Source organism: Bombina bombina, chromosome 1 (assembly GCF_027579735.1).
Source record: "Bombina bombina isolate aBomBom1 chromosome 1, aBomBom1.pri, whole genome shotgun sequence".
Lineage (NCBI taxonomy): Eukaryota > Metazoa > Chordata > Amphibia > Anura > Bombinatoridae > Bombina > Bombina bombina.
In genome coordinates, this window is record NC_069499.1 from 188,393,554 (window position 1) to 188,417,819 (window position 24,266).

Genomic DNA, 24,266 nt, shown 5'->3' on the forward strand with positions numbered 1-24,266 from the left:
TCAGGGTTTCCGTTTGAACCCTTACATTCCGTTGATATTAAGTTATTATCTTGGAAAGTTTTGTTTTTGGTTTCAAAATTCTTCTGCTAGAAGAGTTTTCAGAATTATCTGCTCTGCAGTGTTCTCCTCCTTATCTGGTGTTCCTTGCAGATAATGGTGGTTTTTGCGTACTAAACCTGGTTTTCTTCCGAAAGTTATTTCTAACAAAAACATTAACCATGAGATAGTCCGTGCCTTCTTTGTGTCCGAATCCAGTTTCAAAGAAGGAACGTTTGTTGCACAATTGGATGTAGTTCGTGCTTTAAAATTCTATTTATATGCTACAAAGGATTTTAGACAAACATCTTCCTTGTTTGTTGTTTATTCTGGTAAAAGGAGGAGGTCCAAAAAGGCAACTTCTACCTCTCTCTCCTTTTGGCTTAAAAGCATCATCAGATTGGCTTACGAGACTGCCCGGACGGCAGCCCTCCTGAAAGAATCACAGCTCATTCCACTAGGGCTGTGGCTTCCACATGGGCCTTCAAGAACGAGGCTTCTGTTGATCAGATATGTAAGGCCAGCGACTTGGTCTTCACTGGCACACTTTTACTAAATTTTACAAATTTGATACTTTTGCTTCTTCTGAGGCTATTTTTGGGAGAAAGGTTTTGCAAGCCGTGGTGCCTTCCATCTAGGCGACCTGATTTGCTCCCTCCCTTCATCCGTGTCCTAAAGCTTTGGTATTGGTTCCCACAAGTAAGGATGACGCCGTGGACCGGGACACACCTATGTTGGAGAAAACAGAATGTATGTTACCTGATAAATTACTTTCGTCCAACGGTGTGTCCGGTCACGGGCCCGCCCTGGTTTTTTAATCAGGTCTGATAATTTATTTTTCGTTAACTACAGTCACCACGGTATCATATGATTTCTCCTATGCAAATATTCCTCCTTTACGTCGGTCGAATGACTGGGGAAGGCGGAGCCTAGGAGGGATCATGTGACCAGCTTTGCTGGGCTCTTTGCCATTTCCTGTTGGGGAAGAGAATATCCCACAAGTAAGGATGGAGCGCCGTGGAGCCGACACACCGTTGGAGAAAGTAATTTATCAGGTAAACATAAATTCTGTTTTACCTTGAAAAGTCCTTTCTTCGCAGGGGTGAGCGTCCACGAAGCCCACCCAGTTTAATTTTTTCATGGCAGTATTTATGTTGCATCTCTTCTTACCCCGTTTTGTCTTTACTACCTTTCTGTTCTCCTTTTTACTTGGCTCAGCTATATGATACACTGAGCTATACATGTAGATGGGAGGGTTTAAAAGCTTGTGTGGTTTGGGTTTCTTTGTCTCCTCCTAGTGACTGGAATTCAATCCCACACGTCAAGACTCGGTGGACTCTCACCACCACAAAAGAAAGGAATTTGTCAGGTAAGCATAAATTATGGTGTTTTTTTTTTATGGAAGCAAGGAAAATATGTTGATTCATTAGAACATTTGTACTACACATGGAGACACCAAAAAAATAATTTATGTTTACAAATAGTGGATTGCCTTGAAAAATATAATCATCTGCTTCTAAAAAAGGTTTTTTTTTTGGAACAAAATATGGATGAACTTGCTCTGACATAAAGCTTTAGCCTGAGTAAAGCTTCTATTGCATGCTAGATTTCATTACAATCCTGTCATCAGTTTAGCTAAGAAGAGATTGATGAAAGCAGTTGAAAAGGAGATAATAATAGAGATAAAAAAGATAGTCCTCTAATATAAATGGAGCAAAAGAGGACTTACAAGACAATTATCTATTCTTTCTAAGCATGGTTTATTCTTAATTAGTGATGTCCCCAAATATATATCTATGCATGCCAATTTCTAATTTTATATGTTAGAATTTTAAAGCAATAGGAATTAATTATCGTGATTGGGAGGATTTATAAATTATGTTAGGCCTTTTGGGATAAGATGTACAGAAAAAAATGTTCTATAGGCTTGTATATATGTTCTGTGTAATTTAAATCTGTGTTGTAAAAATTAAAGTTGCTTTCAACCAGTGCAACTTACTAAGTGTGTCTTTCCATAGGCAAAATGAAAATTAATATTGCTGCTTTTTACTGTTACTTTGATGCTGAAATCCACATATACGAGTAAATACAAGCTGTATCTTATTAGATTATTTAAAGCATACTAAAATAAGAACCCCATCTTTGTGACAATCTTTTCTTTTATTTTACAAATTGTGTGTTTTTCTCTGCATGGCAAAATTTATTTGTTACAAACCCAGAATGTAAAGTATTAAATAAAAAAAAAGTAAAGGAAACAATTGCTGAGTCAATCATTACATTAAAGTCATAACAGTTAAGTTAAAATAGAATTAATGTCTGCAACATTATTTGATAAGTGTAAATGTTTTATATACAGGGAGTGCAGAATTATTAGGCAAATGAGTATTTTGACCACATCATGTTGTCTTACTCCAAGCTGTATAGGCTCGAAAGCCTACTACCAATTAAGCATATTAGGTGATGTGCATCTCTGTAATGAGAAGGGGTGGGTGTGGTCTAATGACATCAACACCCTATATCAGGTGTGCATAATTATTAGGCAACTTCCTTTCCTTTGGCAAAATAGGTCAAAAGAAGGACTTGACAGGCTCAGAAAAGTAAAAAATAGTGAGATATCTTGCAGAGGGATGCAGCACTCTTAAAATTGCAAAGCTTCTGAAGCGTGATCATCGAACAGTCAAGCGTTTCATTCAAAATATTCAACAGGGTCGCAAAAAGCGTGTGGAAAAACCAAGGCGCAAAATAACTGCCCATGAACTGAGAAAAGTCAAGCGTGCAGCTGCCAAGATGCCACTTGCCACCAGTTTGGCCATATTTCAGAGCTGCAACATCACTGGAGTGCCCAAAAGCACAAGGTGTGCAATACTAAGAGACATGGCCAAGGTAAGAAAGGCTGAAAGACGACCACCACTGAACAAGACACACAAGCTGAAACGTCAAGACTGGGCCAAGAAATATCTCAAGACTGATTTTTCTAAGGTTTTATGGACTGATGAAATGAGAGTGAGTCTTGATGGGCCAGATGGATGGGCCCGTGGCTGGATTGGTAAAGGGCAGAGAGCTCCAGTCCGACTCAGACGCCAGCAAGGTGGAGGTGGAGTACTGGTTTGGGCTGGTATCATCAAAGATGAGCTTGTGGGGCCTTTTCGGGTTGAGGATGGAGTCAAGCTCCACTCCCAGTCCTACTGCCAGTTTCTGGAAGACACCTTCTTCAAGCAGTGGTACAGGAAGAAGTCTGCATCCTTCAAGAAAAACATGATTTTCATGCAGGACAATGCTCCATCACACGCGTCCAAGTACTCCACAGCGTGGCTGGCAAGAAAGGGTATAAAAGAAGAAAATCTAATGACATGGCCTCCTTGTTCACCTGATCTGAACCCCATTGAGAACCTGTGGTCCATCATCAAATGTGAGATTTACAAGAAGGGAAAACAGTACACCTCTCTGAACAGTGTCTGGGAGGTTGTGGTTGCTGCTGCACGCAATGTTGATGGTGAACAGATCAAAACACTGACAGAATCCATGGATGGCAGGCTTTTGAGTGTCCTTGCAAAGAAAGGTGGCTATATTGGTCACTGATTTGTTTTTGTTTTGTTTTTGAATGTCAGAAATGTATATTTGTGAATGTTGAGATGTTATATTGGTTTCACTGGTAAAAATAAATAATTGAAATGGGTATATATTTGTTTTTTGTTAAGTTGCCTAATAATTGTGCACAGTAATAGTCACCTGCACACACAAATATCCCCCTAAAATAGTTTTAACTAAAAACAAACTAAAAACTACTTCCAAAACTATTCAGCTTTGATATTAATGAGTTTTTTGGGTTCATTGAGAACATGGTTGTTGTTCAATAATAAAATGAATCCTCAAAAATACAACTTGCCTAATAATTCTGCACTCCCTGTATAATTTGTTGTAACCCATGCACATGTGCTTCCTTTTAATTGTCTTGAAAGACATAAACCATCTTCATAAACTATTTGGGTCAACTGACAGAAGGAAATAGAAAGATTATTTGTTATATGGAGCTGGTAAAAATTTGCACAAAGGTTTTAGCTGAATTCCTTAAAATATCCTCCTAACATTACTTAACCATGTTCTGTTCTCTGTTATTTGAATCTGATTTCTTTCATAAGGTGGTACGATTCCACAAGCAATTACTCCTAGGATTTAACTCTTTGCAACTAGGAGGAAGCAAAGATTCCAAAAGATCTAAGAACCGTTAATCCCTCCCACTTCTCTGATAATCTAGTCTTTTCTTTGCCTCCACAGGTGGAAGGTGATTCTTTGTCGCAAGGGTCCTCAGACCGTTAGAGGTTCATTTTCCCCAGAGATCTGGTGTCTGGTAATTAGTTGACTGCCTTAATACATTTTTGTCCTGACAAATTACTTGTGGACTTCACATCTTGAGTATTAGTTTCCAGTAGTAATGGCTTGTGACTTCTCACCACCTTATGAAAAAAAAGAAAATGTCTGCTTACCTGACAAATACAGTTCTTTCATGGTGGTGAGAGTCCAAGAGACCCGCCCATTTAAATTTTTTACTTAATAATTTTTTCTGGCAGCAGTTATAGTTTGCACCTCATTTTCCCTACTTTTACTTCTTTCTTGGCTATACGTCAGACTAGATTACCAGAGAGGTGGGAGGGATTAAGTGCTCTGAGAGCTTTGTGAATCTCCCTCCTCCTAGTGGCCAGGAGTTGAATTCCATGAGTAATGGCTCATGGACACTCATCACAATGAAATAAATGAATTTATCAGGTAAGCATACATTTCCTGGCATACTGATAGATAGGAAATTGATGCAGTTATTCATAAATGCCGGTAACATGCTGTTATTTGTAAATAATCTCCATAAATATTTACTCCATATAATGGAGATGACATTAAACTTCAATTTAAAGGGACATGAAACACAAATATTTTCTGTCATGATTTAGAAAATTTAAACAATTTTCGAAATTATTTATTATATCTAATTTGTTTCGTCTCTTGGTATCCTTTGTTAAAAAAGCATACCTAGGAAGGTTCAGCAGCTGCTTTATTCTGGCTTCTGATTAATGCCTCATCTTTTTGGCTCACCGATGTGCATTGGTGTTTCTTCAACAAAGGATACCAAGAGAATAAAGCAATTTATATAATATAAGTAAATTGAAAAATTGTTTAAAATTGTATTCTCCATCTGAATCTTGAAAGAAAATGTTTAATTTTTATGTCACTTTAAAGGGACACTAAATTAAAAATTAAACTTTTATGATTCGTATAGAGCATGCAATTTTAAATAACTTTCCAATTTACTTCTGTTATTAAATTTGCTTTGTTCTCTTGGTATGACTATGTTTTATTAAAGAGTAAAACTAGATAGGCTCATAATAGCTCAGGAGTGTGCATGTGTCGTTAGTAGTCTATGGCAGCAGTGTCTTGCAACATTATTTGTAGCTTTGTTATACAATGCTGCAAAAAACTGCTGCCATAGAGTACTAGAGACATGTGCACACTCCTGAGCTCTCATGAGCTCATATGAGCCTTCCTAATTTTACTCTTTAATAAAAGAACCAAAAATGGGCTGGCTTCTAAGCTTACATTTCTGCTTTTCAAATAAAGATACCAAGAGAACGAAGAAAATTTGATAACATAAATTATGCTTACCTGATAATTTTATTTCTATCGTGGGGAGGAGAGTCCACGGCTTCAATCATTACTTGTGGGAAATAAGAACCTGGCCACCAGGAGGAGGCAAAGACACCCCAGCCAAAGGCTTAAATACCTCTCCCACTTCCCTCATCCCCCAGTCATTCTGCCGAGGGAACAAGGAACAGTAGAAGAAATATCAGGGTATAAATGGTGCCAGAAGAAAAAAAAACTAAATTTAGGTCCGCCCACCAGAGCCACGGGCGGGAGCCGTGGACTCTCCTCCCCACGATGGAAATAAAATTATCAGGTAAACATAATTTATGTTTTCCATCTAAAGGGGAGGAGAGTCCACGGCTTAATTTATTACTTGTGGAAACAAATACCCAAGCTCTAGAGGACACTGAATGAAAAATGGGAGGGCAAAAAGAAGATGGACCCTAATCTGAGGGCACCACAGCCTGTAAAACCTTTCTCCCAAAAACTGCTTCCGCCGAAGCAAAAACGTCAAATTTGTAAAATTTTGTAAAAGGTATGTAAGGAGGACCAGGTAGCCGCCTTACAAATCTGCTCCATAGAGGCCTCATTCTTGAAGACCCAAGATGAAGCCACAGCTCTAGTCGAATAAGCTGTGATCCTCTGAGGAGGCTTATGTCCCGCTGTCTCATAAGCTAAGTGAATCATGCTCCTCAACCAAAAGGACAAAGAAATTGAAGAGGCTTTCTGCCCCTTGCGCTTCCCTGCGTACACCACAAAAAGAGATGTAGATTGTCTGAAATCCTTTGTAGTCTGAAGATAAAACTTCAAGGCTCGAACCACGTCCAAATTATGAAGTAACCTCTCCTTAGGAGAAGAGGGGTTAGGACACAAAGAAGGAACTACTATTTCCTGATTGATGTTATGGTTAGACACAACTTTGGGAAGAAATCCCAAACCAGTGCGAAGAACAGCCTTATCAGTGTGAAAGACCAAATAAGGAGGCTTACATTGCGAGGCTGCCAGCTCAGAGACTCTGCGAGCCGTTGCAATAGCCAACAGAAAGAGAACTTTCCAGGAAAGAATCTTAATCTCAATAGAGTGCATAGGTTCAAAAGGAACCCTCTGCAACACCCTCAGAACCAAGTTCAAGCTCCAAGGAGGAGCGGACTGTCTAAAAACAGGCCTGATTCTAGACAGGGCCTGAACAAAAGACTGAATATCCGGAAGCTCAGCAAGCCTCTTGTGCAACAAAATGAAATCTGTCCCTTCAAGGAACTGGCGGCAAGCCCCTTCTCCAGTCCACCCTGGAGAAAGGACAGAATCCTGGATACCTTAACCTTGTGCCAAGGATATCCATGCTTCTCACACCAGGACATGTAAGTCCTCCACACCTTATGATAGATGCGACAAGTGACCTGCTTCCTGGCCTGAACAAGTGTATCAATCACTCTCCCAGAAAACACTCTCCTGGCCAAGACTAAGTGTTCAATCTCCACTCAGTCAGTCTCAGAGAATCTAGATTTTGATGGTAAAAGGGACCCTGTATCAACAGATCCCTGCGACAGGGTAACCTCCATGGAAGAGAAGATGACATACCCACCAGATCCCCAAACCATGTCCTCCACGGCCACGACGGAGCAATCAGAATAGCCGAAGCTGGCTCCTGCTTGATGCGGGCCACTACACAAGGTAGAAGTGGAAAAATGTAAACTAGGTTGAACCCCCAAGGCACCGCTAAGGCATCTATCAGCTCTGCCTGGGGATCCCTGGACTGCGACTCGTATCTGGGTAGGTTGTAATTGAGTCTGGACCCCATGAGATCCATCTCCGGCGTCCCCCATCTGTGACAAATCTCTGCAAACACCTCGGGATGGAGAGACCATTCCCCCGGATGGAAGGATTTCCTGCTGAGAAAATCCGCTTCCCAGTTGTCCACACCCGGAATGTGGATTGCTAAGAGCTGTGGGACTCTGCCCATTCCAATATCTGAGAAACCTCCCTCATTGCTAGGGAGCTTCTCGCCCCCCCCCTGATGCTTGATGTAAGCCACCGAGGTAATGTCTGTCTGGAACCTGATGAAGCTGAACTACCCCAGAGAAGGCCACGCCTTCAGAGCATTGTAGATTGCTCAAAGTTCCAGAATATTGATTGGGAGGAGAGACTTCTCTCGAGACCACTTTCCCTGAGTCATCCTGGCACCCCAAACAGCTCCCCTTCCTCCTAGGAAGGTCTCAGGAAGGATGTCCCTTGGGACAGTTGTTCCAGACGGATCCACCAAGAGAGGGAGTCCCTCGTCCGATTGTCCAGAGAAATCTGTTGGGATAGGTCTGTATGATCGCCATTCCACTGTCTCAGCATCCACAACTGAAGAGGTCTGAGATGGAACCTGGCAAATGAAATGACATCGATGCTGGACACCAGGAGCCCAATCACCTCCATACTCTGAGCCACAGAGGGACTGGAGGAGGACTGAAGGGCAGGACAGGTGGACACAATCTTCCTGTGTCGCTGATCTGTGAGAAATATCCTCCTGGATATAGAATCTATTATCGTTCCCAGGAACTCCACCCTGTTGCTGGGAATCAGGGAGCTCTTTCCTGAGTTTATCTTCCAACCGTGAGATTGGAGCAAAAGAACGGCCCTCGAGTGCTCCTCTGCGAGACTGAACGACGGCGCCTGGACTAGGATGTCGTCCAGATAGGGCACCACAGCACTGCTTCTGGATCTGGCTACTGCAAGTTGCGCCCACAGTACCTTTGTGAAGACTCTCTGGGCCATCGCCAGACCAAAAGGAAGGTCCACAAACTGGAAATGTTGGTCCAGAAACGCAAATCTCAGGAACCTGAAATGATCCCTGTGGATTGGCACATGGTAATCATTCTTCAAGTCTATTGTCATCATAAACTGCCCCTCTTGCAATAGGTGCAGAATAATTCTGATTGTTTCCATTTTGAATGATGGAACAGCTAGAAACTTGTTTAAACATTTTAGGTCTAGAATCGGGCGGAACATGCCCTCCTTCTTTGGGACCACAAATAGGTTTGAATAGTACCCTAAACCCCTTTATGCTGGGGGTACTGGTAAAATAACTCAGAGAGAAGAGAGATCCTTATCACATTATAGAAAGGCATCTCTCTTTTCTGGTCTTGAAGACAGGAGGAATCTGCCCATGGGGGTATGAGATCTGAACCCTATCCTGTATCCCTGGGCGATAACCTCCAGAACCCAAGGGCCCTGAACATCCTGCAACCAGACCTCTGAGAAAAGAGATAATCTGCCCCCTTCTTGGTCCGGTGACCGGTTCGGGGGTCGCCCCTTCATGCCGAATTTGTGTCGGCGGGCTTCTTGTACTGCTTGGACTTATTCCAAAACTGAGCTGGTTTCCAAGTGCCCTTGGACTGATACGCTTTTGCGGCGGGCTGCTGGTGTTGGGCCTTGTCCGCACGAAAGGGACAAAGAGTAGATCCCTTAGCCTTAACCTTCTAATCCTGCGGTAGGAAAGCGCCCTTGCCTCCCATAACCGTGGATATGATCGAGTCCAATCCCGGACCGAACAGGATCTTTCCATGAAAGGGAAGGGATAGCAGTCTAGACTTAGAGGTCATGTCCGCAGACCACAACTTTAGCCACAGAGCCCTGTGAGCTAGTACGGAAAAACCTGATACCTTAGCATTCAGGCGAATGATCTGCATATTGGCATCACAAATAAAAGAATTAGCGATCCTCAACGCCTTAATTCTATCCTGTATCTCGCCGAGGGGAGTCTCCCTCTCGACTATGCCCGACAGACATTTGCCCCAATATGTTGCAACTCCGGCTACCGCAGCAGCCGCCGCTGCCGGCTGAAAAACAAACCCCGTGTGTTGAAACATTTTTCTTAACATGTTTTCTAACTTTTTATCCATGGGCTCTTTAAGCAACGAACTATCCTGAAGAGGAATCGTCGTCCGCTTCGCAAGCATAGAGATAGCACCATCCATCTTAGGGACAGTCCCCCATAGCTCGAGCTGAGAGTCCGGGATGGGGGACATCTTCCTAAAGGAAGAAGGGGAAAAGGAAGAACCTAATCTCTCCCATTCATTCTTAATAATGTTAGCCATCTTAACAGGAACCGGGAAGGTCTGAGGTACTGCCGTGTCCTCATATACTTTATCAAGCTTAGGAATTGAAGGTTCCTCTGGTAGTTTCGGTTCCGGAACCTCGAGAGTAGCAAGCACTTGCTTCAGCAGAAAGCACAAATTTTCCACCCTAAACCTAGTCAGGCTCCTCCGCAGTCAGAGCTTTAGATGACATAGACTCAGAAGGAACGTCCTCCGAAGAGTCGGAGTCATCCTTGTCAGCGGCTAATCTTTCCGAAATATCCATTGGAGTATATGACCCTTGGGTCGGATTGCCATATTTTACTTTACGCTTGCATTTAGCAGATGGTGGTAAGGCACTCCCTTACGGATTCTCCCGTAGGAGAAATGGTCATGCCCTGGGGCGCTGCATGTGTAATCGGAGATGAATGTAGGGAACGCACCTCACGGGACGGGGAACCCTCAGAGGTGGACGGCTCAGTAGTACTAGACATCCTATTCTTTCTAGATGTCGTAACTTTATCAAGGCATGTGGAACATAGTTGAGCAGGCGGATCTACCAGAACCTCCTCGCAATAAACACAGGTATTAGACTTTGTTAAAGAGGGAGTATCCTCCAACGCGTCAGAGTCCTCCATAGCTTGCGCCTTTATTACGGACTAGATATATTATATATGAAAAAAGGCACCTTTATAACCTCCAATGGCTGGGGCACTCATCACCTCCTATAACCTGGACCAGAGAAACCATTTTGTCTCCTGCAACCGCCGGTCAAGCAGAGGAAGTCGAATTGGCCACACCCGGTCAGAAGGAATGCCTCGTAGGACCGCCCCTGCATTAGGGAGAAAAACGTGCCAAATTGGCTGTGCAAATACTCCCGGAAATTAAACTAAAAGTCCACCCGTTGCCAGAGCCTCATCTCACACATATCGCAGCAATGACACAATAAACAATATTATGTGCAGACCCCCCCCTGTTCAATAATCCCCCTACCAGGGATATTAACCCTTGATTCTACACTGTGACCCTGTCTTCTGCGTTATCATTATGTGTATAAAAAATTAAACAATCTTACCAGAATCTATGGCTTCGCAGAAAGACTCTTCCTGCATCTCCGGACTCTAACATTCACCCATGCCCTCACTGAGAGGCTGACAGGACTACTTAAAACTCCAGTCCCACTCCGAAGAGTACTACCCTCCATAAGAGACTACTCCTAATCTTCTGACACTTCTCTGCCAACCTTCTGTGACGAAAGGCAAAAAATGACTGGGGGATGAGGGAAGTGGGGGAGGTATTTAAGCCTTTGGCTGGGGTGTCTTTGCCTCCTCCTGGTGGCCAGGTTCTAAATTTCCACAAGTAATGAATGAAGCCGTGGACTCTCCTCCCCTTTAGATGGAAAATAGGAGTAAATTAGAACGTTGTTTAAAATGGCATGCTCTATCTGAAAGAAAATTGTCGGTTTCATAGCCCTTTAAAAACTGTTACATTTTCATTGTGAAAAAGTGATGTCTTTGTCCCTCCTGCTGTATCAATTTATATTGTCATATCTAATATGTTGACTGTAACAATATAAATACGTGTAATGCATTGTATACTTAATTGATCATATAGCTAACACTACTGAACAAATAATTCTGATAATAATAATAATAATAATAATAATAATAATAAAGACTTTTTATTTCTCCTCTTTAATATTGCTAACTGTGGCATAAAAAAACATTCTGCAACTGTATAATTTCTCGGTTCTTTCCTAAAATAAGCTAAATCCATGGCATCATCAATTACTGTTGGGAATATTACTCGTGGCCAGCAGGAGGAGGCAAAGAGCACCACAGCAAAGCTGTTAAGTATCACTTCCCTTCCCACAAACCCCTGTCATTCTCTTTGCCTTCGGTGCAAGGAGGAGGTGAAGTTTTGGTGTCTGAAGAAAATGAATTTATTTCACTTCAATCAAGATTTTATTATTTTGAAAGCCAGAGTAGGTTTGCTCTGACCTTTCCTCTAAAGATTGGGTATAGCCGTACCCCACATAGTCTCTTCAGTAGGGCAGTGGTGGCTTTTAAGCAGTTAGGAACTTGTGCAGTGGGCTTCGCTGCGTTTTCCTAACATGTTGCTGCCCTGTTATAGAAAGCCAGAGTAGGCTTACTCTGTTATTTCTTTTTTCACAGGTCTCTGTAGGGAGTTGCATCCCTCCATACCATGTGAGCTGTCTTCCTGACGGACAGCTAGATGTGCTGATAAGTGCCTTTTGTCTTCTGGGGCTAGGAGGCTGGCACTGAAGGGGTTAAGAAAAATATACAATCTGCATTTATTATGGGTTTATTTGAATGTTACTCATAAGGCTTCACAACGCGGATGGTTGATATATGACTTGCAAAGGATTACCCTCCCTCGTAGGTCTAACAGAATTCATTTTAAGAGCACCCTTTTACTTCTGGCGCCATTTCTTTGGGGCGCCTATGTGTGTTGTTTGCTTCCCTGAAATTGAGCAATACCGTTATTTGGTCCCAATGTTATTATGACTTCTTGTTATCGGCAGGATGAAGTGCGATAAATAGCGCGCTTCATCCTCATGCCGATTTTATGGCTTGCCTCCTTTCTTCATCACATGAGCGGAGTGTCGCCATTTTTGAGGGCAGGGCTTAGATCAGTCTGACGTTAGTACGCTTCGCTCTCAGTGTGACCACAGACGTTGTTATGCCTGTCTCTGAGACATGGCTTGAAAGTGACAGGATTCATTTTAAGTGGACAGCATTAATGGCCAAAGTTGCTAAGTCAGCAAGGGTCAGTCAATGTTACTGAGACTATATGTTTATTTTTACAAATAAAGAGCTCATATTTTTACATCCTCAAGTTGAGGGTTTATATATGCAGGTTTATTTCACTGTAGTTCAGTGGTAAGCTAATCCAGTTAAATTGATTAGTGGCTCTGGAGGACTAATTGGGGTTTTTTTTTCAAACTTTTTTGTCTCTTATTTTTAAGATACATCTTTTATTAATAAGATTTTATCATATTTCATCCGCATGATTCATGTTTCTCAGGGGAAATGCCTCATTGCTGCTTAAATAGCAAGGTTGCTAAGTCAGCCGTTTAGTACCTGAGAGTTCCAGTTATGGTTTCCTTTACCGGTAGGGCAAAGGTATAGAATCTATTGAATAGGTTGTTGCCCTGTGAGCCTCATGTCTCCCAGGATGAAGCTGTTCAGGCAAAGCCAGCTTTCTCCTTAAACGTTCCAAGCCTCTATGATGTCACATTCAGTGCCCTGCGGTTCATTTTAATCTCTCCTCTGGGAGTTATTTGGCAGAATTTGTTGCCCAGGTATTTTCTGCGATATCTGTGACATTAATCTGCTTTTCCTATCCTAAAGGGAAATCGCAAGAGGAAAATTAGAGATTCAGATAGTAAGGTTTCTGTTCCGTCTGCTGCTGATGAGGAACAGACGTTTTGAGGGCAAAATCTTAGATTTGGACAGTAATTTTTTCATTGGATGCTGAAGTGATATCCTTCGCTGTCAACCCTAAGATATCTAGTAAATTTAATATTTACTAGGATTCCACTGTTGTCCTGTTCCAGACAGTGCAAGGGAATCTTTCCTGAAAATGCAAGAGGAGAAGCTCCAGATAGTAAGGTTGCTGCTCTTTATTTTTCTACACAGGTTGCTCTCCCTCCTAAGTCTGGTGAGGAGAATTTGCCCAGTAGCTTCTGGGGGTAAATTCTCAGAACTGACAGTATAAATTCCTTCATCTGATGCTGAAGTGGTCATCTTCAGATGTATGCTTGCACACCTCGTGTACTGTTAAAGGAGGTTTTTGGTTAATGGGGCGACATCAATACCCCTGTCGTTGTCAACCTTTGAAAGTTTTGTGAACTTTTACCTTTTCTATGATGTTCCTTCCTCTGATGAAGTGTTTCTAACGTGCCTTGGATATTTTCACAGGAATAGGAGAAGCTAAGGATACTATTCTCCTTGTTTCCCGTTGCTGACTCCACTAAATTGCACGGTGCCCTAAGTAGAAGGGAGTGTTTTCCACTATGGCTCTGAGAACTTCGATCCTTATGGACGGTGGCTGCTCCTTTACGGATCCATAGATAAGAAACTGGAGGTTTAAGTGTTCATTTAGAGCAATGCCTTTGCTCTTTTAGTCTTGCTGTACTAGCCGCTTTGCATTGTGGCAGAAGTCTTGGTCAGCTGAGAAGCCTACCTGTGACTTTGTGGTACAGTCTAGACTTTAGAGTGCTGCTGTTGCGGGTTCAATATTTTAAGTTTCCTCCAAATCCATGCTTCTGGCATCTCCTTTTAAGGATTAGACCTTTCTGACTTTCGGGTAAAAAAGAAAAAGTTTTTTTCTACCACTCGTCAAGAGAGTAGGACTTAAGGAAAACTTTATTTTTCCTCTTTCTGCAGGTTCAGTCATGCCTTTTTGAGTCCAATCTAAGATTTACTCAAGGGTGATTTACTTGGGTCTACCGGCACAATATCCTGATTGCTCCTGATTCTGTCTGATCTTGGAAGTTAAGTATGGTTAGGCATGGTCAGTACCTGGATGGAAAACAGGCCAATGTAGCCTGGTGGTTATCTCTGTGGCTTTGCTCAGAGGGTTGATGGTTCGAATCCAGCTAGGCGCTGGATGTCCATTTAAACATCGACTGGAATTCCCAGGTGCGGTAAGCTTGGACCTTAATAGATTCTCTATCTAGGAGAAGATGTTTAACAGAGGTCAGATAATAAAGGATTTATTTATTTTCCTCTTTCGGCAGTCTTCTGTCTGGCCAACAGCAAGCTATAGTGGCCCAGTAAATAACTTAGCTATCTTGCAACCAGGAGGTTGGGAGTTTGGAACTAGCTACATTTGATTTTACCGTCACTATTCAGTGATTCAATGTATGGAGGGAATTGGTCTGATGGCTTCCATGGACATCTTTCCCCTTACTATTTTCCATAATATGGAAAACTTCGGATCTGTCTCAAGGATAGATCTAGATCAGTCAATAGAGACTCTCTCTCGTAGTGGCTCTTTCAGGGGCCAGGCACGTGTTTCAGGGGCCAGGCACGTGCTTCTGGAGACATTCCTGGGTGATGTGACCATGGTCGCCTACCTGCTGGGCTGGGAAGCAGTCTGGGTCTGGTTTAAGGCGCAGGGTCTATGGACGCTGAAGTGTCTGCTCTCCTCTTTAACATCTTGGAGTTGAGAGCGATTTATAATCCTCTGATGGCTTGGTATCAGTCGTCCTTAGCTTCAGTCTTGTATACCTGTTTTCCTCTGTTTGCTCTCCTTCCACGAGTCATTGCTCGTCTCAAACAGGAGAGAACGTCAGTGATTGTATTTGCAGGTTCTGGTATGCAAACCTAGTTGAGATGTCGTCTCTCCCACCTTGGAGGCTGCCTATGAGGGAGGACCTTCTGATTCAGGGTCTCTTCCTTCATCCAAGTCTCGTTTTCTCTGAAGCTGACTGCTTGGAGATTGTACGCTTAGTTCTCTCTGAGCTGTGTTTTTCTGTGTCGGTCTTTGAGACCATGATTCAGGCTCACAAGTCTGTTACTAGAAATTTTTACCACGAGATATGGCGTAAATATCTTTATTGGTGTGAATCCAAGGGCTACTCTTGCAGTAGGGTCAGAATTCCTAGGATTTTGTCCTCTTTCCAGGAAGGTCTGGAGAAGGGCTTGTCAGTCAGTACCCTGAAGGGTAAGATTTCTTCATTATATTCTTTGCTGCATAAGCTTCTGGCATTGGTCAGAATCAGGGCTGTGTTTCAGACTGTTGCTAGCCTAAACCTTGTTCTTAAGGTTTTTGAAGCAGGCTCGTTTGAGCTGATGCATTCCATAGATATTGAGTTTGTTATCTTGGAAGGTTTTGTTCTTTTTGCTAAAGATCTCTTCTGCTTGGAGAGTCTCGAAACTCTCAGCCTTGGAGTGTGATTCGCCTTATCTTATCTTTTATGCCGATAGGGCTGTTCTTCGTACTAAGTTTGGTTTCCTTCCTAAAGTGGTTTTGAATAGAAATTCAGGAATTTGTTGTTCCTTCACTATGTCCTAATCCTTCTTTTCACGAGGAACGTTTGGTACACAACTTGGATGTTGTGCGTGCTCTTAAATTCTATTTGCAGGTGACTAAGGATTTTCGCCAGTCTTCTTCCCTGTTTGTTTGTTTGTTTCTCTGGGAAACGTAAAGGTCAGAAAGTTTCTGCTACTTCTTTTTCTCTCTGGTTGAGAAGTATAATTTGTTTGACTTATGAGACTGCTTGACAAGCAGCCTCCTGAGAGAATTACAGCTCATTCCACGAGGGCTGTCTCCTTTCCTTGGGTTTTCAAAATTGAATTTTCTGTGGAACAGGTTTGTAAGGCTACAACTTGGTCTTCCTTTCTTCCTTTTCCAAATTTTATAAATGTAATACTTTTGAGGCTTCTTTTGGGAGAAAAGGTTTTTCAAGTGGTGATGCCTTCTGTTTAGGTTACCTGTCTTGCCCCTCCCTAATCATCTGTGTCATCTAGCTTGGGTATTGATTCCCAACAGTAATTTATGGTGCTGTGGACTCACCATATCTTAGGAAAGAAAACAAAATTTATGCTTACCTGATAAATTTCTTTCTTTCCGGATATGATGAGTCCACGGCCGCGCCCTTTATCTTAAGACAGTTATTTTTTACTAAGACCTCAGGCACCTCTACACTTTGTGTTACTCCTTTTTCTCCATTTACCTTCGGTCGAATGACTGGGGTTTGTGGGAAGGGAAGTGATACTTAACAGCTTTGCTGTGGTGCTCTTTGCCTCCTCCTGCTGGCCAGGAGTGATATTCCCAACAGTAATTGATAATACAGTGGACTCACCATATCCGGAAAGAAATTTATCAGGTAAGCATACATTTTGGTTTTTATATAGTTAAAGGGACAGTAAAATGTGTTTATAACTGCAGATCATTTAAAGACTAGTGCCTCATTCATATATGCTATGCATGCACTGAAATTATACACTGTATTATTATTTTTTAAATGTGCAGGGTTTTGCAACAAACAGAACAATTTAGGCATATACCCCAATTTGATTGTTGAGCTCATCTTCTTTGCTGATTAATTAAATGTTCTATAAGGAATGTAGTGTTGAGTTTAATGCTGCTTTGAATTTGTTTGTTGTGCATGTAACCACATATTGTTAAATAAAATAAGAATAATGAAGATGTTGTTCTTAACAGGCTCGAAAGTCTAAAAGACAAAGTGATTTTTGGGATAATTGGGGAGAATGGGGGGAGTGCAGCCGCTCTTGTGGAGGTGGAGTGAGTGTCAGAGAGAGACAGTGCTACTCTCGTAGGTAAGTGGCAGTTAAATTCTTCCTTTTCTTTTGTACAGACAGAGTAACAATTTAATAGAATGGCAGTTTTTAATATATGTTTGTCAGTGTATATTTGTCCATATATGAAGAATATGTTCCATTTGAATTGTTTTTTCTTTTTTATAAGCTTTTTCAATTAAAATCTATGAGGAAACTATGTGGATAGATACTGTCAAGCATTTACCTAGAATATAACCTACCGCATAAACTTCAGAAGTAGAATATTATCCACATAAGGCTATAGAAAAAAAAATACATGTAGTATTTGCTATTTTTTTTCCTTTTTCTAAAATTGAATAGTACATTCAGAATAAAACATACATTCATTGAAAATATTTGTTCTAACAAAGTCCAATATTTTATTCAGTATCTACTGTATGTATGGAAAAATACAAATTGTTCTTTACTTTAGGCATTGTTCTTCAAATTTTGAAGGGGCAGTATTATTCTTTGCAATATTATAACATTTTCAATTATTCAAAAATGCTATTTAAGCTACCCAAAGCGTGCACATGCCTGAAGCACTACATGAAATCTAATGCTCTTGCTAGTGAATAACATTGTTGCAAAACTGCTGCCATATAGTGCTGCAGACTCCTGCCTTAACATCCCTGTTTTCCAACAAAGGATAACAAGAAAACAAAGAAAATTTGATAATAGAAGTGCATTTGGAAAGTTGTTTAAAACTGTATGCTCTATCTGATTCATGAAAAAAAAAATTGGGGGATTTATGTCCCTTTGAATAATATCTTCTTGGTGATTAAGCAAGCATTTCATGCAATATACTTACTTGGTTATATATCTAAATAAAGCACACTCATTTTTCCATATTAAAAAAACTTCTCTTGGATTGCCTTTAAGGAAAATTATTTATATAATATTTATTGAAATCATATGCTTAACTGTAATTATAATACTCGAGGATTTGCAAACATTAATTTGGAGAAATTGTTTTCTTTTTTATAACATTTATTTTTAAGTCTACAATGGATTTAATTAAAGACTTTTTTATAAAGAATAGAAGTCAAAACTTTCCATAACATTAACTTTATGTGTTTGGAAATATTGTGCATCACCCTGTGCATATAATCACTTCAAGTTCTAGTAGCTAAGCAAAAATGTATTTTATAAAACAAATGTAAATGAATAAGTGCAATTTACTGATTATTTTAACAAAATATTTATTTATTTTCTAAGATATGGAGAGTCCACAACGTCATCAATTACTAGTGGGAATATCACTTCTGGCCAGCAGGGGAGGCAAAGAGCACCACAGGAAAGCTGTTAAGTGTCACTTTCCTAACCATAATCACCAGTCATTCTCTTTGTCTCTGTCAATGGAGGAGGTGAAGTTTGGTGTCTGAAGAAAATTTGATTTCCTTTCGCTTCAAGCAAGATTTTTGGGTAGAGCTGTAGTCCACGCCAATCTCTGCAGTAGAGTAGTGGTGGCTTTAAAGCAGTTAGGAACTAGTGAGGTGGTCCTTGCTCTGTATCCTAACATATTGCTGCCCTAGTATAGAAAGCCAGAGTATGTTTACTCTGTTCTTTATTTCCATCTAAAGGGGAGGAGAGTCCACGGCTTCATTCATTACTTTTGGAAAATAAGAACCTGGCCACCAGGAGGAGGCAAAGACACCCCAGCCAAAAGGCTTAAATACCTCCCCCGCTCCACTCATCCCCCAGTCATTCTTTGCCTTTCGTCACAGGACGATGGCAGAGAAGTGTCGAAGATTCGGAGTAGTCTCTTATGGAGGGTAGTACTCTTCGGAATGGGACTGAAGTTTTAAGTAGTCCTGTCAGCCTCTCACTGAGAGCCTGGATGAAAGTTAGAGTCCGGAGATGCAGGGAGAGTCTTTCTGTGAAACCATCCCGACTCATATTAACAGCTCCACAAGCAATCAGCATTGACGAGTTTTGCTGCCTGCTTTCTGCACTCAAGTCCATGTCAGGAGCGATGCTTCTTCCTGTCACACTTGAAGGGCCGTGTTCCTGTTCCACGGCATTGATTCTGGAAAGATTGTTTCATTTTTTATACATAATGATAAGACAGGGTCACAGTGTGGCGTCTTTTATCTTATGGAATCAAGGGTTAATATTCCTAGTGAGGGGATTATTGAACACGGGGTTTTTTATATATATAATACTGTTTATTGTGTTATTGCTGCGTTATGTGCGAGATGTGGCTGTGGCAATGGTGGAACGTCAGGTTGACTTCCGTGAGTATTTGCTAGGCCAATTTTGGCGTGTTTTCTCCTTAGTGCAGGAAAACTTACATCTGGTCATCCCAGGTGACTGGGTGTGAGTTTTCACTTCCTCTGTTGATCAGCAGCATAGGAGACTAAGCGGTTTCTGTAGACCAAGTCATAGGAGGTGGTGAGTGCCCCGGCCATTGGAGGTATAAAGGTGCCTGTTTTTTTAAGCTAGTCTAGTCCATAATAAAAGCGCAAGCTATGGAGGACTCTTACGCGTTAGAGGGTACTCCCTCTTTAACAAAGTCTCATTCCTGTGTTTATTGTGAGGAGGTTCTTGTAGATTAGCCTGCTCAACTATGTTCCACATGCCTTGATAAAGTTGTGACATCTTAAACTAAAGGGATGTCTAGTACTACTGAGCCGACCACCTCTGAGGGCTCCCCGTCCCTTGAGGTGCGTTCCCTGCTTTCATCTCCGAGTGCACATGCAGCGCCCCAGGGTCCAACCATTACTCCTATTAGAGAGATTCGTTAGCCATCAGATTTTGCGGATCAACTGCAAACGGCGGTATCGAAAGTGAACCATGCCGTACCAAGTTCTGCTAAGTGCAAGCGTAGGGCATACCATGGCGGCCTGGCCCAGGGGTTGTCTACGCCTATGGAAATATTAGAGGCGTTATACAATGACGAGGCCCACTCCGACTCTTCAGAGGAGGCTCCTTCTGGATCATAATCCGTGTTATCTCATCCTCCGGCAGCAGAGGAGCCTGACTTTAGGTTTAGGATGGAGAATTTGCGCTTTTTGCTGACGCAAGTGCTTGCTACTCTGGAGGTCCCAGAACTGAAGCTTCCGGAGCAACCTTCGATTCCTAAGATTGATAAGGTATATGAGGACATTGTGGTGCCTCAGACCTTCCGGTTCCTAAGATGCCTAATATTATTAAGAATGAGTGGGAGCGATTAGGTTCTTCCTTTTCCCTTTCCTCTTCCTTTAACAAACTGTTCCCCGTTCTGAACTCTCAGCTCGAGCTGTGGGGGACTGTCCCTAAGGTGGATGGTGCCATCTCTACGCTCGCGATAAAAAATTGGAAAACATGTTAAGGAAAATGTTTCAACACACGGGTTTGTTTTTCAACTGGTAGCGGCTGTAGCTGCGGTTGCCAGAGCTGCGACATATGAATATGTGAATCCCTGTGTGATATGGTCGAGAGGGAAACTTCCATCGTTGAGATACAGGGCTCTATTTAACAAGCTCCGTATGGAGTTTGATGGCCCCTGTTTCTGGCGAGTCTTCAGACTCGCCAGAAACAGCAGTTATGAAGCAGCAGTCACAAAGACTGCTGCTCCATAACCTGTCCACCTGCAATGCTGAATACGGCGAGCGTATTGCTCGCCGTTTTCAGCGAGGTCTGGCGGACCTGATCCACAGTGTCGGATCAGGTCCGCCAGCCCTTGATAACTATGCCCCACAGAATAAGATTAAGGCATTGAAGGTCATCAATTCTTTCATTTGTGACGCCAATATGCAAATTATTCACCTGAATGCAAAGGTTTCTGGATTCTCCATTTTAGCTCGCAGGGCTGTGTGTCTTGGTCTGCAGACATGACCTCTAAGTCGTGGCTGTTGTCCCTGCCTTTTCAAGGAAAGAATCTGTTCAGTCCAAGATTGAATTCGATCATATTCATGGTTACGGGAGGCAAGGGAGCTTTCCTACCGCAGGATAAGAAGGCGAAGCCTAAAGGATCTACTTTTCATCCCTTTCGTGCGGGCAAGGCCCAGCGCCAGCAGCCCGCCATGAAAGCAGATTAGTCCAACGGAACTTGGAAGTCTGCTCAGTCTTGGAGCAAGTCCAAGCAGAAGAAGAAGCCCGCCGAGACAAAATCTGCATGAAGGGCGGCCCCTCGGCGGCCCCTCGGACCAAGTAGGGAGCAGATTGTCTCTCTTCTCCGAAACCTGGTTGCAGGACGTTCTGGAACCTTGGGTTTTGGAGGTTGTCACCCAGGGTTACAGGATAGGATTCAGGTCCCATCTGCCCAGGGGCAGATTCCTCCTGTCAAACCTTTCCTTCAAGACCGGAAAAGAGAGCGGCCTTTCTAGAATGTGTGAGCGATCTATCCTCTCATGGTGTTATCGTACCAGTACCCCAAGCAGAAAGGGGTCTAGGGTAGTATTCAAATCTTTTTGTGGTTCCAAATAAGGAGGGCACGTTCCGCCCGATTCTGGACCTAAATTGTTTAAACAAGTTTCTGGCTGTTCCATTGTTCAAAATTGAAATGATCAGATCTATTCTGCCCCTAGTTCAAGAGGGTCAGTTCATAACGACTACAGACTTGAAGGATGCTTACCTTCATGTTCCAATTCACAGGGACCACTTCAAGTTCCTAAGATTTGCCTTTCTGGACTAACACTTCCAGTTTGTGGCCCTTCCCTTTGGCCTGTCGACAGCCCTGAGAGTCTTCACGAAGGTTCTGGGGGCACTTCTTGCAGTGGTCAAATCCAGGGGCATTGCTGTGGTGCCCTATATGGACAACATCCTAGTCCAGGCGCCGTCGTTCAGCCTCGCAGAGGATCATTTGAGGGCTCTTCTTTTATTTCTCCAATCTCACGGTTGGAAGATCAACTCAAGAAAGAGTTCCCTGGTTCCCAGCAACAGGGTGGAGTTCCTGGGCACGATAATAGACTCTATGTCCATGAAAATATTTCTCACAGATCAATGACGCAGGGAGATTGCATCCACCTGTCTTGCCCTTCAGTCTTACTCAAGCCCTTCGGTGGCTCAGTGTATGGAGATGATCGGGCTCATGGTTTCCAGCATAGACGTCATTCCGTTTGCCAGGTTCCATCTCAGACCTCTTCAATTGTGCATGTTGAGACAATGGAACGACGATCATTCAGATCTATCACAGCGGATATCCATGGATGTTCGGACCAGGGACTCCCTATCTTGGTGGATACGTCCGGAGCATCTGTCCCTGGGGACATCCTTCCTGAGACCGTCCTGGGAGATTGTGACCAGGGACATGAGTCTGGCAGGATGGGGAGCTGTTTGGGGTGCCAGATTGGCACAAGGAAAATGGACCCGGAAGGAGTCTCTCCTTCTGATAAATATTCTGGAACTTTGAGCAATCTACAATGCTCTGAGGGCGTGGCCTCCTCTTTATCAGATTCCAGACTGACAACATTATCTCAGTGGCTTACATCAACCACCAGGGGGGAATGAGGAGCTCCCTAGCAATGAGGGAGGTGTCTTGGATTTTGGAGTGCGCGGAGTCCCACAGCTGCTCGCTCTCAGCGATCCACATTCCAGGTGTGGACAACTGGGAAGGGGACTCTCTCAGCAGGCAATCCTTCCATCCGGGGGAATCGTCTCTTCACCCCGAAGTGTTTGCGGACATTTGTCTCAGATGGGGAACGCCGGTGATAGATCTCATGGCGTCCAGACTCAATTGCAAGCTAACCCGATATGGGTCGAGGTTGATAGAACCCCAGGCAGAGCTAATAGATGCCTTTAGTGGTGCCTTGGGGATTCGACCTAGCTTACATTTTCCCACCGTTACCACTTCTACCTCGTGTAGTTGCACGCATCAAGCAGGAGCGAGCTTCGGCCATCCCGATTGCTTCTTCGTGGCTGCGGAGGACGTGGTTTGCGAATCAGGTGGTTATGTCATCCTCTCCGACCTGGGGGTTACCCTGTCACAGGGATCTGCTGGAATAGGGTCCCTTTCAACATCAAAATCTCGCTCCTCTGAGGCTGACTGCGTGGAGATTGAACTCTTAGCCAAGAGAGGTTTTTCTGAAAGTGGGATTGACACTCTAGTTCAGGCAAGAAAAACAGTCACTCGTTGCCTCTACCATAAGGTGTGGAGGACTTACTTGTCCTGGTGTGAGAAACATGGATATCCTTGGCACAAGGTGAAAGTATCCAGGATTCTGTCTTTTCTCCAAGAAGGTTTGGAGAAAGGTTTTGCCACCAGTTTCTTAAAGGGACAGTTTTCGGCTTTATCAGTCTTGTTGCACAGGAGACTCGCTGAGCTTCCTGACATTCAATCTTTTGTTCAGGGTCTGTCTAGAATCAGACCTGTCTTTAGGCAGTCTGCTCCCCCATGGAGCTTAAACTTGGTCCTTAAGGTATTGCAGAGGGTTCTGGTTGAGCCTATGCATTCTATTGACATTAAGATTCTGTCCTGGAAGGTTCTCTTTTTATTGGCCATTGCATCGGCACGCAGAGTATCTGAGCTGGCTGCCTTGCAATTCGAGCCTCCTTATTTCGTCTTTCATGCGGATAAGGCTGCTCTTCGCACCGGTTTGGTGTTTCTTCCCAAGGTGGTGTCTAACCGTAACATAAATCAGGAAATAATTGTTCCTTCTTTGTGTTCTAACCCTTCTTCTTCTAAGGAGAGGTTACTTCATAATCTGGATGTGGTTTGGGCCTTAAAGTTCTATCTACAGGCTACGAAGGACAGTTTACATCTCTTTTTGTGGTATATTCTGGGAAGCGCAAGGGGCAGAGGGCCTACTTCTTTGTCCTTTTAGTTGAGGTGCTTGATTTGCTTGGCCTATGAGACAGCGGGACATAAGCCTCTTCAGAGGATCACGACTCATTGAACTAGAGCTGTGGCTTCATCTTGAACCTTCAAGAATGAGGCATCTATGGAGCAGATTTGTAAGGCGGCTACCTGGTCCTCCTTACACACTTTTACAAATTTAAAGTTTTTGCTTCTGCTGAAGCTGTTTTTGGGAGAAAGGTTTTACAGGCTGTGGTGCCCTCAGATTAGGGTCTGCCTTTTTACCCTCCCGGTTTCATTCAGTGTCCTCTAAAGCTTGGATATATGTTTCCCAAAAGTAATGAATGAAGCCGTGGAATCTCCTCCCCTTTAGATGGAAAACATAAATTATGCTTACCTGATAATTTTATTTCCATCGTGGGGAGGAGAGTCCACGGCTCCTGCCCGTAACTCCGGTGGGCGGACCTAAATTTAATTTATCTTCTGGCACCATTTATACCCTGATAT

The 24,266-nt window shown here is 42.9% G+C and overlaps 1 protein-coding gene across 1 annotated transcript in view; it reads left to right on the forward strand.

Annotated features, from left to right (window-relative positions):
• Positions 1 to 2,054: 2,054 nt before the first annotated feature.
• Positions 2,055 to 24,266, forward strand: part of PAPLN (papilin, proteoglycan like sulfated glycoprotein) — a 517,238-nt gene continuing 495,026 nt past the window's right edge. The window contains 2 exon segments of the mRNA XM_053697785.1: positions 2,055 to 2,116; positions 16,925 to 17,041. Coding sequence (XP_053553760.1) covers positions 2,097 to 2,116; positions 16,925 to 17,041 — 137 coding nt within the window. The 5' untranslated portion in view covers positions 2,055 to 2,096.